Source organism: Cherax quadricarinatus, chromosome 1 (genome assembly GCF_038502225.1).
Source record: "Cherax quadricarinatus isolate ZL_2023a chromosome 1, ASM3850222v1, whole genome shotgun sequence".
NCBI classification, from domain to species: Eukaryota; Metazoa; Arthropoda; class Malacostraca; order Decapoda; family Parastacidae; genus Cherax; species Cherax quadricarinatus.
In genome coordinates, this window is record NC_091292.1 from 83378520 (window position 1) to 83392975 (window position 14456).

General features: G+C 42.5%; 1 protein-coding gene across 6 annotated transcripts in view; it reads right to left on the minus strand.

Moving 5' to 3' along the window:
- Positions 1-14456, minus strand: part of LOC128685722 (uncharacterized) — a 307925-nt gene that overhangs the window by 76719 nt on the left and 216750 nt on the right. The window contains exon 9 of one of the 6 annotated variants that reach the window (XM_070083245.1): positions 12949-13856. The exons of 4 other annotated variants lie outside the window; for them this stretch is intronic. In XM_070083245.1, the coding sequence (XP_069939346.1) occupies positions 13196-13856 (661 nt within the window). In that variant the 3' untranslated portion in view covers positions 12949-13195. Of the gene's footprint in view, positions 1-12948; positions 13857-14456 lie in introns of those variants that run through there. One more of the 6 variants, XM_070083272.1, reaches the window with a different exon arrangement.

The following is a 14456-nucleotide window of genomic DNA, read 5'->3' on the forward strand; positions in this document are numbered from 1 at the left end:
TACTTTCATAGTTCCTTGATAATGTGAGTAGTCACGAAAGCGCTTGGAATTTCTCTATTCTTTCAGAGTGGTTGTTTTGCATATTCTGAAATCACCTGTTTACTGTGATCTTATTGCATATACGTATATATATATATGTCATGCCGAATATGTAAAACTCGTCAATTAGCAAGAACTTATTTAAAATTAAGTCCTTTCTAAAATTTCCTCTTACACGTTTAAAGATAATTTTGATAATTTAGATAATTTTGCTCCAAAAAAATCTTAGAAAACTTATCTAACCTTATTACAACTAGAACAATTTATTTTAGCCTAACCCAACTAAATATATTTTAGATTTCTTTACAATAATTTAATACTAAACAAACACAGTGAAATATATTTTTTTCGTTAGGTTCAGAGTGATTTTGGCGAAATTATTGCATACACAAATTTTCGCTTGTCTTATATGGCAAGATGAGCGTTGCTATTTAAGCCAAGATCACAAGTTCTGCCTATTCAGCACGACATTATATATATATATATATGTCATATATATGTCATTATATATATATATATGTCACACATCCTTAGACAAGGATGTGTGATGTCACCGTGGTTGTTTAATATATTTATAGATGGGGTTGTAAGAGAAGTAAATGCGAGGGTCTTGGCAAGAGGCGTGGAGTTAAAAGATAAAGAATCACACACAAAGTGGGAGTTGTCACAGCTGCTCTTTGCTGATGACACTGTGCTCTTGGGAGATTCTGAAGAGAAGTTGCAGAGATTGGTGGATGAATTTGGTAGGGTGTGCAAAAGAAGAAAATTAAAGGTGAATACAGGAAAGAGTAAGGTTATGAGGATAACAAAAAGATTAGGTGATGAAAGATTGAATATCAGATTGGAGGGAGAGAGTATGGAGGAGGTGAACGTATTCAGATATTTGGGAGTGGACGTGTCAGCGGATGGGTCTATGAAAGATGAGGTGAATCATAGAATTGATGAGGGAAAAAGAGTGAGTGGTGCACTTAGGAGTCTGTGGAGACAAAGAACTTTGTCCTTGGAGGCAAAGAGGGGAATGTATGAGAGTATAGTTTTACCAACGCTCTTATATGGGTGTGAAGCGTGGGTGATGAATGTTGCAGCGAGGAGAAGGCTGGAGGCAGTGGAGATGTCATGTCTGAGGGCAATGTGTGGTGTGAATATAATGCAGAGAATTCGTAGTTTGGAAGTTAGGAGGAGGTGCGGGATTACCAAAACTGTTGTCCAGAGGGCTGAGGAAGGGTTGTTGAGGTGGTTCGGACATGTAGAGAGAATGGAGCGAAACAGAATGACTTCAAGAGTGTATCAGTCTGTAGTGGAAGGAAGGCGGGGTAGGGGTCGGCCTAGGAAGGGTTGGAGGGAGGGGGTAAAGGAGGTTTTGTGTGCGAGGGGCTTGGACTTCCAGCAGGCATGCGTGAGCGTGTTTGATAGGAGTGAATGGAGACAAATGGTTTTTAATACTTGACGTGCTGTTGGAGTGTGAGCAAAGTAACATTTATGAAGGGATTCAGGGAAACCGGCAGGCCGGACTTGAGTCCTGGAGATGGGAAGTACAGTGCCTGCACTCTGAAGGAGGGGTGTTAATGTTGCAGTTTAAAAACTGTAGTGTAAAGCACCCTTCTGGCAAGACAGTGATGGAGTGAATGATGGTGAAAGTTTTTCTTTTTCGGGCCACCCTGCCTTGGTGGGAATCGGCCGGTGTGATAAAAAAAAAAAAAAAAAAAAAAAATATATATATATATATAAATATATATATATATATATATATATATATATATATATATATATATATATACAGTGGACTCCCGCAAACCGTTGGCATCACATAACGTTTAATCCGCATACCGCTCGCTTTTATCGCAAAAATTTTGCCTCGCATACCGCTCAAAAACCCGCTCACCGCTGTTCGTCCGAGACGCGTCCAATGTGCGCCCTTAGCCAGCCTCACATGTGCCGCCAGTGGCATTGTTTACTAGCCAGCCTTCGCGGTAACATCCAAGCATACAATCGGAACATTTCGTATTATTACAGTGTTTTTATCTGCAAAATAAGTGACCATGGGCCCCAAGAAAGCTTCTAGTGCCAACCCTACAGCAATAAGGGTGAGAATTACTATAGAGATGAAGAAAAAGATCATTGATAAGTATGAAAGTGGAGTGCGTGTCTCCGAGCTGGCCAGGTTGTATAATAAACCCCAATCAACCATCGCTACTATTGGTGGTACAGCTGCTGCTGCTGCTGTACCACCATCAGCTGCTGCTGCTGCTGCTGCTGCACTGTCAGCTGCTGCTGCTGCTGTAGCACCATCAGCTGCTGTTGCTGCTGTACCACCGTCAGCTGCCGCTGTAGTACCGTCTGCTGCTGCTGTAGCATCGTCTGCTGCTGCTGTAGCACTGTCAGCTGCTGCTGCTGTTGTACCACCGTCAGCTGCTGCTGCTGTAGTACCGTCTGCTGCTGCTGTAGTACCGTCTGCTGCTGCTGTAGCATCGTCTGCTGCTGCTGTAGCACTGTCAGCTGCTGCTGCTGTTGTACAACCGTCAGCTGCTGCTGCTGCTGCTGCTGCTGCTGTAGTACCATCTGCTGCTGCTGTAGCACTGTCTGCTGCTGCTGTAGCATCGTCTGCTGCTGCTGTATCACTGTCAGCTGCTGCTGCTGCTGCTGTAGCACCGTTGTTGGTGTGGCTTATTGAGAATACCAAGAAACAATTAACCCCAGAGGATTTGCCACCCAGGATAACCCAAAAAAGTCAGTGTCATCGAAGACTGTCTAACTTATTTCCATTGGGGTCCTTAATCTTGTCTCCCAGGATGCAACCCACACCAGTCGACTAACACCCAGGTGAACAGGGAAAATGCCTGGAACTAGTGCTCATATTGGTGAATTTAAAGCCAGCAAAGGTTGGTTTGAGAGATTTAAGAATCGTAGTGGCATACACAGTGTGATAAGGCCTGTTCTGGAAGAAAATGCCAAACAGGACCTACAGTACTCAGGAGGAAAAGGCACTCCCAGGACAGTGTCTCATCAGTCATTGCTGCATCTTCAATAAAGGTGTCATTTATTCTTCATTTAGTAGAGTAGTACATGCACAATATATGGGGAAAATTCATTCGCATACCGATCATTTCGCATAACAATGAGCCCTCTTGCACGGATTAGAATCGCTATGCGGGGGTCCACTGTATATTATATATATATACAGTGGACCCCCGCATACCGTTGGCCTTACATAACGTTAAATCCGCATACCGCTACATTTTATCGCTAAGATTTTGCCTCGCATACCGCTAAAAAACCCGCTCAATGCTGTTCGTCTGAGACGCGTCTAATGTGCACCCTTAGCCAGCCTCACATGTTCCGCCGGTGGCATTGTTTACCAGCCAGCCTCTGCGGTAACATCCAAGCATACAATCGGAACATTTCGTATTATTACAGTGTTTCTGGTGATTTTATCTGCAAAATAAGTGACCATGGGCCCCAAGAAAGCTTCTAGTGCCAACCTACAGGAATAAGGGTGAGAATTACTATAGAGATGAAGAAAGAGATCATTGATAAGTATGAAAGTGGAGTGCGTGTCTCCGAGCTGGCCAGGTTGTATAGTAAACCCCAATCAACCATCGCTACTATTGTGGGCAACAAAAAGGCAATCAAGGAAGCTGTTCTTGCCAAAGGTTTAACTGTGTTTTCGAAACAGAGATCGCAAGTGATGGAAGATGTTGAGAGACTCTTATTGGTGTGGATAAATGAAAAACAGCTAGCAGGAGATAGCGTCTCTCAAGTGATCATAAGTGAAAAGGCTAGGAAGTTGCATCAGGATTTAATTAAAAAAATGCCTGCAACTAGTGATGATGTGAGTGAATTTAAGGCCAACAAAGGTTGGTTTGAGAGATTTAAGAAGCGTAGTGGCATTCATAGTGTGATAAGGCATGGTGAGGCTGCCAGTTCGGACCACAAAGCAGCTGAAAAATATGTGCAGGAATTCAAGGAGTACATAGACAGTGAAGGACTGAAACCTGAACAAGTGTTTAATTGTGACGAAACAGGCCTGTTTTGGAAGAAAATGCCAAGCAGGACGTACATTACTCAGGAGGAAAAGGCACTCCCAGGACATAAGCCTATGAAAGACAGGCTTACTCTGTTGATGTGTGCCAATGCTAGTGGTGATTGCGAAGTGAAGCCTTTATTGGTGTATCACTCTGAAACTCCCAGTGTGTTCAGGAAAAACAATGTCCTCAAGGCTAATTTGTGTGTGCTGTGGAGGGCAAACAGTAAGGCATAGGTCACTAGGGACTTTTTCTATGACTGGTTACACCATGCATTTGCCCCCAATGTGAAAAATTACCTAAATGAATAGAAATTAGACCTTAAGTGCCTCCTGGTATTAGACAATGCTCCTGGTCATCCTTCAGACTTTGCAGAGCGACTTTCTAGGGACATGAGCTTCATTAAGGTGAAGTTTTTGCCTCCTAATACCACTCCTCTCCTGCAGCCCATGGACCAGCAGGTTATTTCCAACTTCAAGAAACTGTACACAAAAGCTATGTTTGAAAGGTGCTTTGTAGTGACCTCAGAAACTCAACTGACTCTAAGAGAGTTTTGGAAAGATCATTTTACCATCCTCAATTGTGGAAGGAAGTGACTAAGAGGACACTGAACTCTGCTTGGAAAAAACTGTGGCCAGAATGTATAGACAAAAGGGATTTTGAAGGGTTTGAGGCTAACCCTGAGAATCCTATGCCAGTTGAGGAATCCACTGTGGCATTGGGGAAGTCCTTGGGGTTGGATTTTAGTGGGGAGGATGTGGAAGAGTTGGTGGTGGAGGACAGTGAAGAACTAACCACTGATGAGCTGCTAGATCATCTTGAACAGCAAGAGGGCAGACCTGAGGAAACTGCTTCGGAGGAGGGGAGAGAGAAATTGAAGAAGTTGCCTACTTCTAAAATAAAGGAAATGTGTGCAAAGTGGCTTGAAGTGCAAACCTTTTTTGATGAAAATCACCCTGACACAGCTACTGCAAGCCGTGTTGGCAACCTGTACACTGACAATGTTGTGAACCACTTTAGGAAAGTCATACAGGAACGAGAGGTACAGGTATCTATGGACAGATATGTTGTGCAACAGAAGTCCAGTGACTCTGAAGCTGGCCCTAGTGGCATTAAAAGAAGAAGGGAAGTAACCCCAGAAAAAGACTTGCTGCCTCAAGTGCTAATGGAAGGGGATTCCCCTTCTAAACACTAACATCTCTCCCCTCCTCCCATCCCATCAATCATCACCAGATCTTCAATAAAGGTAAGTGTCATGTAACTGTGCATGTAATCTTCAGTTTGTGTGTATTAAAATTAATATTTCATGTGGTAAAATTTTTTTTTTTCAATACTTTTGGGTGTCTTGCGCGGATTAATTTGATTTCCATTATTTCTTATGGGGAAAATTAACTTGACTAATGATGAGCTCTCAGGAACGGATTAATATCGCTGGTTGAGGGTCCACTGTATTGGCTTGGCGAACGCCCAAGAACTCGGTTAAGGACATTCGTCCCGAACGTGCCTGCGTGGCCTGAGCCCATGTACAGGTAATATGCCATTGTTTACAAGCCAGTGAGGACGATTCCATGTGTATATGCGATGTATTTCGTATTATTCCATTTTTTTAGTTCTTGTAGGTTGGTAGACAGCAACCACCTAAAGAGGTACTACCGTCCTGCCAAGCGAGTGTAAAACGAAAGCCTGTAATTGTTTTACATGATGGTAGGATTGCTGGTGTCTTTTGTCTGTCTCATAAATATGCAAGATTACAGGTATGTCTTGCTACTTCTATTTACACTTAGGTTACACTACACATACATGTACACGTTTATCTATACACACTCATCTGATACACAAATAACCCGCACATAAAAGAGAGAATTATTATTATTATAATCAAAAAGAAGCGCTAAGCCACAAGGGCTATACAGCGCTGCAGGGTAGGGAAGGAAGCAAGGGTATTGGATGGCAGAAGGGAGGAGGGATGATCAGTAGGTTACAGAAAACAGCGGGGCAGGGGATAGTACGGGGGTAGAGGGTAGCAAGAGATTGAAGTAGAAAGGGCTGAAGGTATCAGAATTTGTGAAGTAAGTCAGTTGTTGTCAAAAAGTCAATGAGAGAGTCTGGATGAAAGGTGGGTCCATCAGCGAGAAGGGAAGGTAAAGAGAGAGCAGCAGAGCGAAGACGACGACGGAGGTAAATTCTGCGTGCTCATTGATAAAGTGGGCAGTCCAACAGAATGTGGCTGACTGATAATGGAACTTGGCAATTCTCACAGAGAGGAGCAGGGCGCCTCTCCATGAGATATCCATGAGTAAGACGAGTATGGCCAATGCGAAGATGGGAGAGAGTAGTCTCCCAACCTCGACACTGGTGATAAGAAGACAGCCAGTAACCTATACTCGGTTTAATAGATTGTAGTTTGTTGCCGAGCATAGTAGACCAACACTGTTGCCAACGGGTGTGAAGTTGGGAAGATATTGCAGCAAAATAGTCCGTAAATGGAATACCTCTACATGAAACTGGTAGGTCATGTACTGCTGACCGCGCAGCAGTGTCTGCCTGTTCATTGCCCTGTACGTCAACATGACCAGGGACCCAACAAAAAACAATATCTTTATGCTTGGTAAAGATACAGCGTAGCCAAAGTTGGATACGGAGGACTAAGGGGTGAGGTGTATCAAATTTCTGTATAGCCTGTAAAGCACTAAGGGAGTCTGAGACAACCACAAATGATGACACAGGCATAGATGCAATACGGATAAGTGCTGTAAGGATGGCATACAATTCAGCAGTAAAAATACTAGCCGAAGATAGTAAATGCCCTTGTACGACGCTGTCCGGAAACACTGCTGCGAATCCTATGCCATCAGAAGACTTAGAGCCATCTGTGTACACAGCAATGGCATGAGAATGAGAGTGAAAGTGGTCAAGAAAAAGAGAGCGGGAAGCGACTGTAGACAGTTGGGCTTTCGAGCAAGGGAGAGAGAAAGAACAGACTCGAACAGCTGGAACTTCCCAGGGGGGTAGGGAAAAGTGAGATGCTACATGTACAAAGAAAGGTGGTAATTGAAGAGAAGACAAGAGCGAATGAAGGCGAAGAGAGAAGGGACGGAGTAAACAGGGGCGGCGAACAAATAAAGAATGTCTACTAATATCAGTGACCATTCTATAAATGGAAGGATTGCGGAGATCATGAGAGCGTAGATAGTAGCGAAGGCAATGGGCATCACTGCGATCGGATAAGGATGGAACGTTCGCTTCTGCATAGAGGCTCTCGACAGGGGAAGAGCGAAAAGCACCAAGGCATAAACGTAATCCTTGGTGATGAATGGGGTTAAGGCTAGAGAGAGTAGCAGGAGATGCCGCTGAATAGATTTGGTCACCATAATCAAGTTTCGATAAGATAAGGGTGGAATGTAGGCGAAGGAGGGTCCGACGATCAGCTCCCCATGAAAGATGAGCAATTGTTTTAAGAAGGTTCGGCCGGCTGTGACAAGTTGCCTTCAGAGATGTAATGTGAGGTTTCCAGGATAACCTACGATCAAAGAGGAGGCCCAGAAACTTGACTGTATCACGTTCAGGGATACGGGAGCCATAGAGGTACAAATGATGATCGGAGATGACAGAGCGTCTAGTGAAAGTAATTTGGTGGGTTTTAGTGCTGGAAAATTTAAACCCACGTGTGGTGGCCCAATTGGAAACACGGTCGACTGCATGCTGGAGAGAAACTGTAATAAGGTGACAGTCAGTGCCTGCACAGGCAATAGCGAAGTCATCAACATAGAGTGATGACCAAATATTTGATGGAAGACTAGAGGCCAAATCATTAATAGCAAGGAGAAAAAGTGTTGTGCTCAGAACACATCCCTGGGAGACACCTTCAGCTTGGATGAAGTCCGGGGAGAGCACATTATTAACCCGAACACGGAAATGCCTGTCAGTTAAAAAGTTCTTAAGGAAGGATGGTAGATTGCCTCGAAGGCCTAAGGAGTGGGCTTGGGCTAAAATATTATACCTCCAAGTTGTGTCATATGCCTTCTCAAGGTCAAAAAATATGGCAATAACTGAGTGGTTATTCGCAAAGGCATTACGAACATACGTATCCAAGCATAGTAAGGGGTCTATGGTAGAACGTCCCTTACGAAAGCCATATTGACGAGTGGAGAGACTGTTGTGTGTCTCTAAATACCACACTAAACGTCTATTTACTAGGCGTTCCATCACTTTGCAAACTGCACTGGTAAGAGCAATGGGACGATAGTGGGAGGTTTCATGTCCCGTAGTGCCTGGTTTGCGGAAAGGGAGAACAATGGTGGATTTCCACAGCTGTGGAAGAACTCCTTGTGACCAAATAAGATTGTAAAGGTGTAATAGGACTGCAAGGGGTGACTGATGTAAATGTTGTAGCATACGAATATGAATGTCGTCGGGCCCAGCTGCCGATGAGCGGCAAGCTGAGAGTGTTGCCTCCAGTTCTTGAAGTGTAAAAGGCACATTATACTGTTCTTCTCTGAGAGAAGAAAAGTCCAAGGGTGCTAACTCTCTGGCAGACTTTGAGGAAAGAAATGAGGGGCATAGATGGAGTCCCTGAGAAATACGGACCAGATGACTGCCAATTTCATTGGCAACATCTAGTGGGTTTGCTATATCAACACCGGCAACCCGCAGAACAAGAGCCGGGTCAGGAGAATATTTACCACTCAGTTTTCGTACTTTTTTCCAGACTGCACTCATAGAGGAAGCAGAGGTGATGGTGGAGACATAATCTCGCCAGCAAGTGCGTTTAGCGTCACGGATGACACGGCGAGCGATCGCACGCTTCTGCTTAAAATCAAGAAGTCTCTCTGTGGTTCTATTGTACTGGTACCTGCCCCATGCAGTGCGTTTCAAACGTACTGCACGAGCACAAGCAGGAGACCACCAAGGCACGCATTTCTGAGAATGCCTGCCCGAAGTTTGGGGTATAGAATGAGAAGCTGCGGTTAAAACGGAGGATGAGAAGAGGTGTAAAAGCTCATCGATGGAGGACGAAGAAGGAACCTCTCTAAAAACAGTTAGGTGTGAGTAAAGGTTCCAATTTGCCTGATCAAATTGCCAGCGTGGGATGCGAAGAGGTGGTGAATATGAAGGGGAAGTAAGAATGATTGGGAAATGATCGCTGTCATGTAAGTCCGGAAGAAGAGACCAAGTGAAGTCTAATGCGGCGGAGGAAGAGCAGACTGAGAGATCGATGCAAGAGAGAGTGTGAGTCCGAGGATCAAAATGGGTGTGAGTACCTGTATTTAAAACATGGAGGGGGTGGGTGGCAAGAAAAGCCTCTAACTGAATGCCACGGGAATCACAGTGAGACCCCCTCCAGAGGAAATGGTGGGCATTAAAATCACCAAGTAACAGAATCGGTGGTGGTAATGACGAAACAAGAAAGGAAATATCCGGAATAGATAATGCCCGAGAAGGAGAGAGATATAAAGAACAGAGCGTATACCACCTATGCAAGTGGATACGGGCTGCTGTGTAATGCAGCGAAGTACGAACAAATTGCTGATGGTACGAAATATCAGTGCGTAGAAGAAGGGCACTTTCATTAAAGGTCCCATCAGGAAAAGGATCTGAAGAATACAATAAATTATAGCCTGAGATTGGAGAGATAACAGCAGAGTGTAATTTTGGTTCCTGTAAGCAAACACCAACAGGGGAAAACTGGGAGAGTAACATCTGAAGCTCACCCCGATTACCCCTGAGGCCGCGTATATTCCACTGTAAATAGGCCATGATTGGCAATGATAAAGATACCTGAAATCCGCAGGTAAGGGCTCCTACGGACTAGAGGGGTTAAAAAAGTCCACATGCGGAGGCAGTGGAAAACGTTCAAGCAACGAAGGAACGGTGCGCTGTGAAGAAAGGAGTTGCGCAGATGGAGTAGAGGAGAGAGAAGGAGCGGAGGGTGGATCAGTGTCCATTGATGGTTTGGTCTCTGCAATATATTCAGAGATTGCGTCAAGTGTTTCAGAATTCAGAGACGTCGTATGGGAGACAATATTGGAAATGGTAGGGGGAGGATGAGTAAAGATTGGAACTGTAATGGACTGTACCAAGGTAGGGGGGGGCGAAAGGGTGGAGGGAACTGGAGAAGCGTGGAAGGGGACAGAAGAGGCAGAAACCTGGGAGGTGGCAGAAGAGGAAGAAACTTGGGAGGGAACAGGGGAGGAAGGTACAGTACGAGGAGGAGGGTGAACCTCTACACTTGCAACAGAGCCAGTGAGAGGGGGAGAACCAGGTACAGAGACAGGGAAGGGAAAATGAGGAGGTGGAAGATGGGTAGGAGGTGTTAACGGACCATTTTTTGACTTTTGGGAAGTAGAGGGACGATTGGGAGGAGGTGTCATACGAGATCTCGTCGCTACTGAGGCTTGTGAGAGAGAACACGAAGAAGCAAGATCAGACTGAGACGTTGAAGTAGGGACGTCTGAGCCGAGGACAGCAAAAGAATTAGCTACAGGAGTGACTATGGGAGAGGTAACCACAGAGGTGGGTGCAGAAGATGGGAACGGGGGAGTGGGGGGTAATTAGGTTCGGTCTGAGGAAGTAGACCGACAGGTCTAATTCCTCAGACCAAGAGCCTCTTCACCACGCCAAGGAGCCCCCCTTGAAGGGGGAGGGGGGGGGGAGATAGAGAGAGAGAGAGAGATATTACGTTGACGTTTCAGTCCGACTTGGACCATTTACAAAGTCACACTAACCAGAAGTGGAGCAGGACGGCTATATATAGGCAGGAAGAGGTGGTGGTGGTCGTAGTAGTAGTAGTAAGTAGTAGTAGTAGTAGTAAGTAGTAGTAGCAGTAAGTAGTAGTAGTAAGAAGTAGTAGTAAGTAGTAGTAGTAAGAAGTAGTAGTAAGTAGTAGTAGTAAGTAGTAGTAAGAAGTAGTAGTAGTAAGAAGTAGTAGTAGTAAGAAGTAGTAGTAGTAAGAAGTAGTAGTAGTAAGAAGTAGTAGTAGTAAGAAGTAGTAGTAGTAAGAAGTAGTAGTAGTAAGAAGTAGTAGTAGTAAGAAGTAGTAGTAGTAAGAAGTAGTAGTAGTAAGAAGTAGTAGTAGTAAGTAGTAGTAGTAGTAAGAAGTAGTAGTAGTAAGAAGTAGTAGTAGTAAGAAGTAGTAGTAGTAAGAAGTAGTAGTAAGAAGAAGAAGAAGAAGTAGTAGTAGTAGTAATAATAGTAGTAGTAATAATAGTAATAATAATAGTAGTAATAATAATAGTAGTAGTAGTAATAATAGTAGTAGTAGTACTAGTAGTACTAGTACTAGTAGTAGTAGTACTAGTAGTACTAGTACTAGTAGTACTAGTACTAGTAGTAGTAGTACTAGTAGTACTAGTAGTAGTAGTAGTAGTAGTAGTAGTAGTAGTAGTAGTAGTAGTAGTAGTAGTAGTAGTAGTAGTAGTAGTAGTAGTAGTAGTAGTAGTAGTAGTAGTAGTAGTAGTAGTAGTAGTAGTAGTAGTAGTAGTAGTAGTAGTAGTAGTAGTAGTAGATGTAGATGGTCCAAGTCGGACCGAAACGTCGTCGTAAGCTTCTCTCTTTTATGTGCGGGTTATTTGTGTATCGTTCCAGTCACGGTATTGTGCCTTTTTTTGTCACTCATCTGAGTTTTCTTTGATTTTATCTTAATAGTTCTCGTTTCTTATTACTTTTCGTTTTATATCCGTGGGGAAGTAGAATAAGAATCTTTCCTCTGTAAGCCATGCGTGTTGTAAAAGTCAACTAAAATGCCGGGAACAATGGGCTAGTAACCCCTTTTCCTGTAATAATTACTAAAAAGAATAATTAGAAAATTTTCAAAGGAGGATGTCTGACACTGCAGCATCATGGGATCTTGTTACAAAGAATTCTTCAACACTTGTTCAACCTTTGGACGAAGACCTACTTCGACTAGTGGATGGTACCACTATGACCCCGCCTCCGCCTGCTTCACCTCACCTCACTGCAGTATATAAGCCACGTCTACGGCCCTATGCTGTACATTCTACAAGATTGATGAACTGAACACATCGACTCCAGGCTGAGGGACTGATTACCTCATACTCCTCCTCTCCTTATGCCTTCCTCTTTGTATTGGACTGATGAAGCCACTGTGTGGCGAAACGTTTCCTGAATAAAGATTCCCATATGCTGCATAAGTGTCTCAATCTTCATGCTTCAATGTAAACACTTGATCTACACATCCCCTACCCACTCTAAAACCTCCTTATTATTGTTATCATTATTAATTTGGGGAACTGGAGCTCTATCGTTATTATAATAATAATATTATTATTATTATTATTATTATTAATTTAGGGAACTGGAGCACAGATCCAATTCCCTAGATCAAGAGCTCCTCACCAGCATCAAGGGAATTGGATCTGTGCTCTAGTTACCTAAATTAACAATAATAATAATTATTTTTATTATTATAATAATAATAATAATAATAATAATGAACGCCTCCAACTCAGTGCACTGTTTACGTCACTGTGGGAGCAGTTCTCTCATGCTTTGCTTACATTTTTGACAAGTCATTTGACCAAATTTAATTTTTCTAAGCATGGGTCCTAAGAAAGTAAGTGTAAAGGACAGTGCTGAGAAGAAAAAGAGGACGATTTCCACAGAATTAAAGCATGAAATCACAGATAAACAAGCGAGGTGTGCAGGTTGTGGGTTGAGGGGGAAGCGGGGGAGGCTTGCTCGCAACTCAGATGTTGGCTCATAACTCAAAGCAAAAAATCGACCGAGCGATGGCTCGTATCTCATAAAACTCGTACATTGGGACACTCGTAAGTCAAGGTTCCACCGTATTGCATTTTTAAAATACAATATAGTACCTTGCAAAACTGTAAATGCAACATAACCATTTTGGGCGAACTGATACAAAGTATTAATAACCATATCAGTTTTCACTTTATGTATTCATTTAAAAAACACATGAAATGCATATCTGCACTTTCTTAATAAATTTTTAGCTATACGGTACTTTATTGGAAGTATGAATAAACCAGGAAGCTACTATATCAATACTATATCCCCAAAATCCTGAAAACATATTTTATACAGCCATGTTATTATACGTATTTACATAACCTTACAATAATGTACAATATTAACATGTTATACATGAACAATATTCAGGTTTGGCTATCCTTTGAACTGACATGTTGAAGGGTTCCTGGAGCAAGCTGTTTTGTGGGAAGTGCACTATCTTGAATTTTCTGTGTAGATGCAACTGAAGTTTTCATATGAGCTACAGCTAAATATTTTTGGAATTCTGATGGTGCACTGCTAGTCCATTTCAAGGCAGTCTCTGAATTTTTTTTGTCAACTAGACTAGAATACTCAGATGCAAAAGTGGTTGTAGTGCTATTATTTACTAAAACTTTAACATCTTTTACACTAGTTGGTACTGATGAGTTACTTTTATCTGCCCATTTTGCTGTTTTTGTTGGTACAACTGCTGAATTATTAACAACCATACGAGTCTTTGGTTTAGTGCTATTTTGGACCAAACCTTCCGTTCTGTTAAATTTGCTAAAATTCTCTTCTGCCATAGATACACTGGAAAACACATTGGCAGAGAGTTGATGCTGATAACCAACTTGCGAAGCAGACACAGATATATTAATATTGTGAAGGGTTCCATTTTTTACTGAAGATAACTCATCAACTTTGAGCAGTGCTTCATGACCTTCATTCATGCGGTTGAGTGCATCCCACAGACCAACAATGGATCCAAGAACACCCAGCACAATCAACAAAATGTCAAAGTACTTCTGCCGCTTGGTTAATCGCCTGAAAAACAGATGAATTTACTAATATTTAGCAAAAACAGAGAGAAAAAAAAACTGAAAATAACGCAAAGGGAGCAACAGGAGTTTCCTTTGTTTTCACTGGTCTTGTTTATTTTAAATATTAACAAAACTCAAGGCAACTGGGTAAAGCAACCAATCATTACCAGTACATATATACACAGCACTTCTGAAAAATAATGAGGAGTAGCATGACTGTGCTGAACATGTTAAAAAAATAATAGCAAATGACACACACACACACACACACACACACACACACACACACACACGAACCAATGTTGTGCATGCACACACACACAGTTAAGTTTTTGAACTTGAATAAGAAGTAATACCATTATTAACTAGTAACTGTTCAGGGAACATCAAGACAAATACATTCACACAAGGTTAAAGCAAGTCCTATAATTAAAAAAAATCAGATACTAATACTTAAAAAATCCCCTAAAAATTTCAAGGTCCCTGCAGGAACCTTGGTAATTATAAAAAAAAAAAAAAGTGATCAAAAAGAAGCTTAAGCCACCAGCAGCCATTTAAAATGTGAATTTCAATAAGTGAAATAAGATAGGCAGGTGACTTTTAA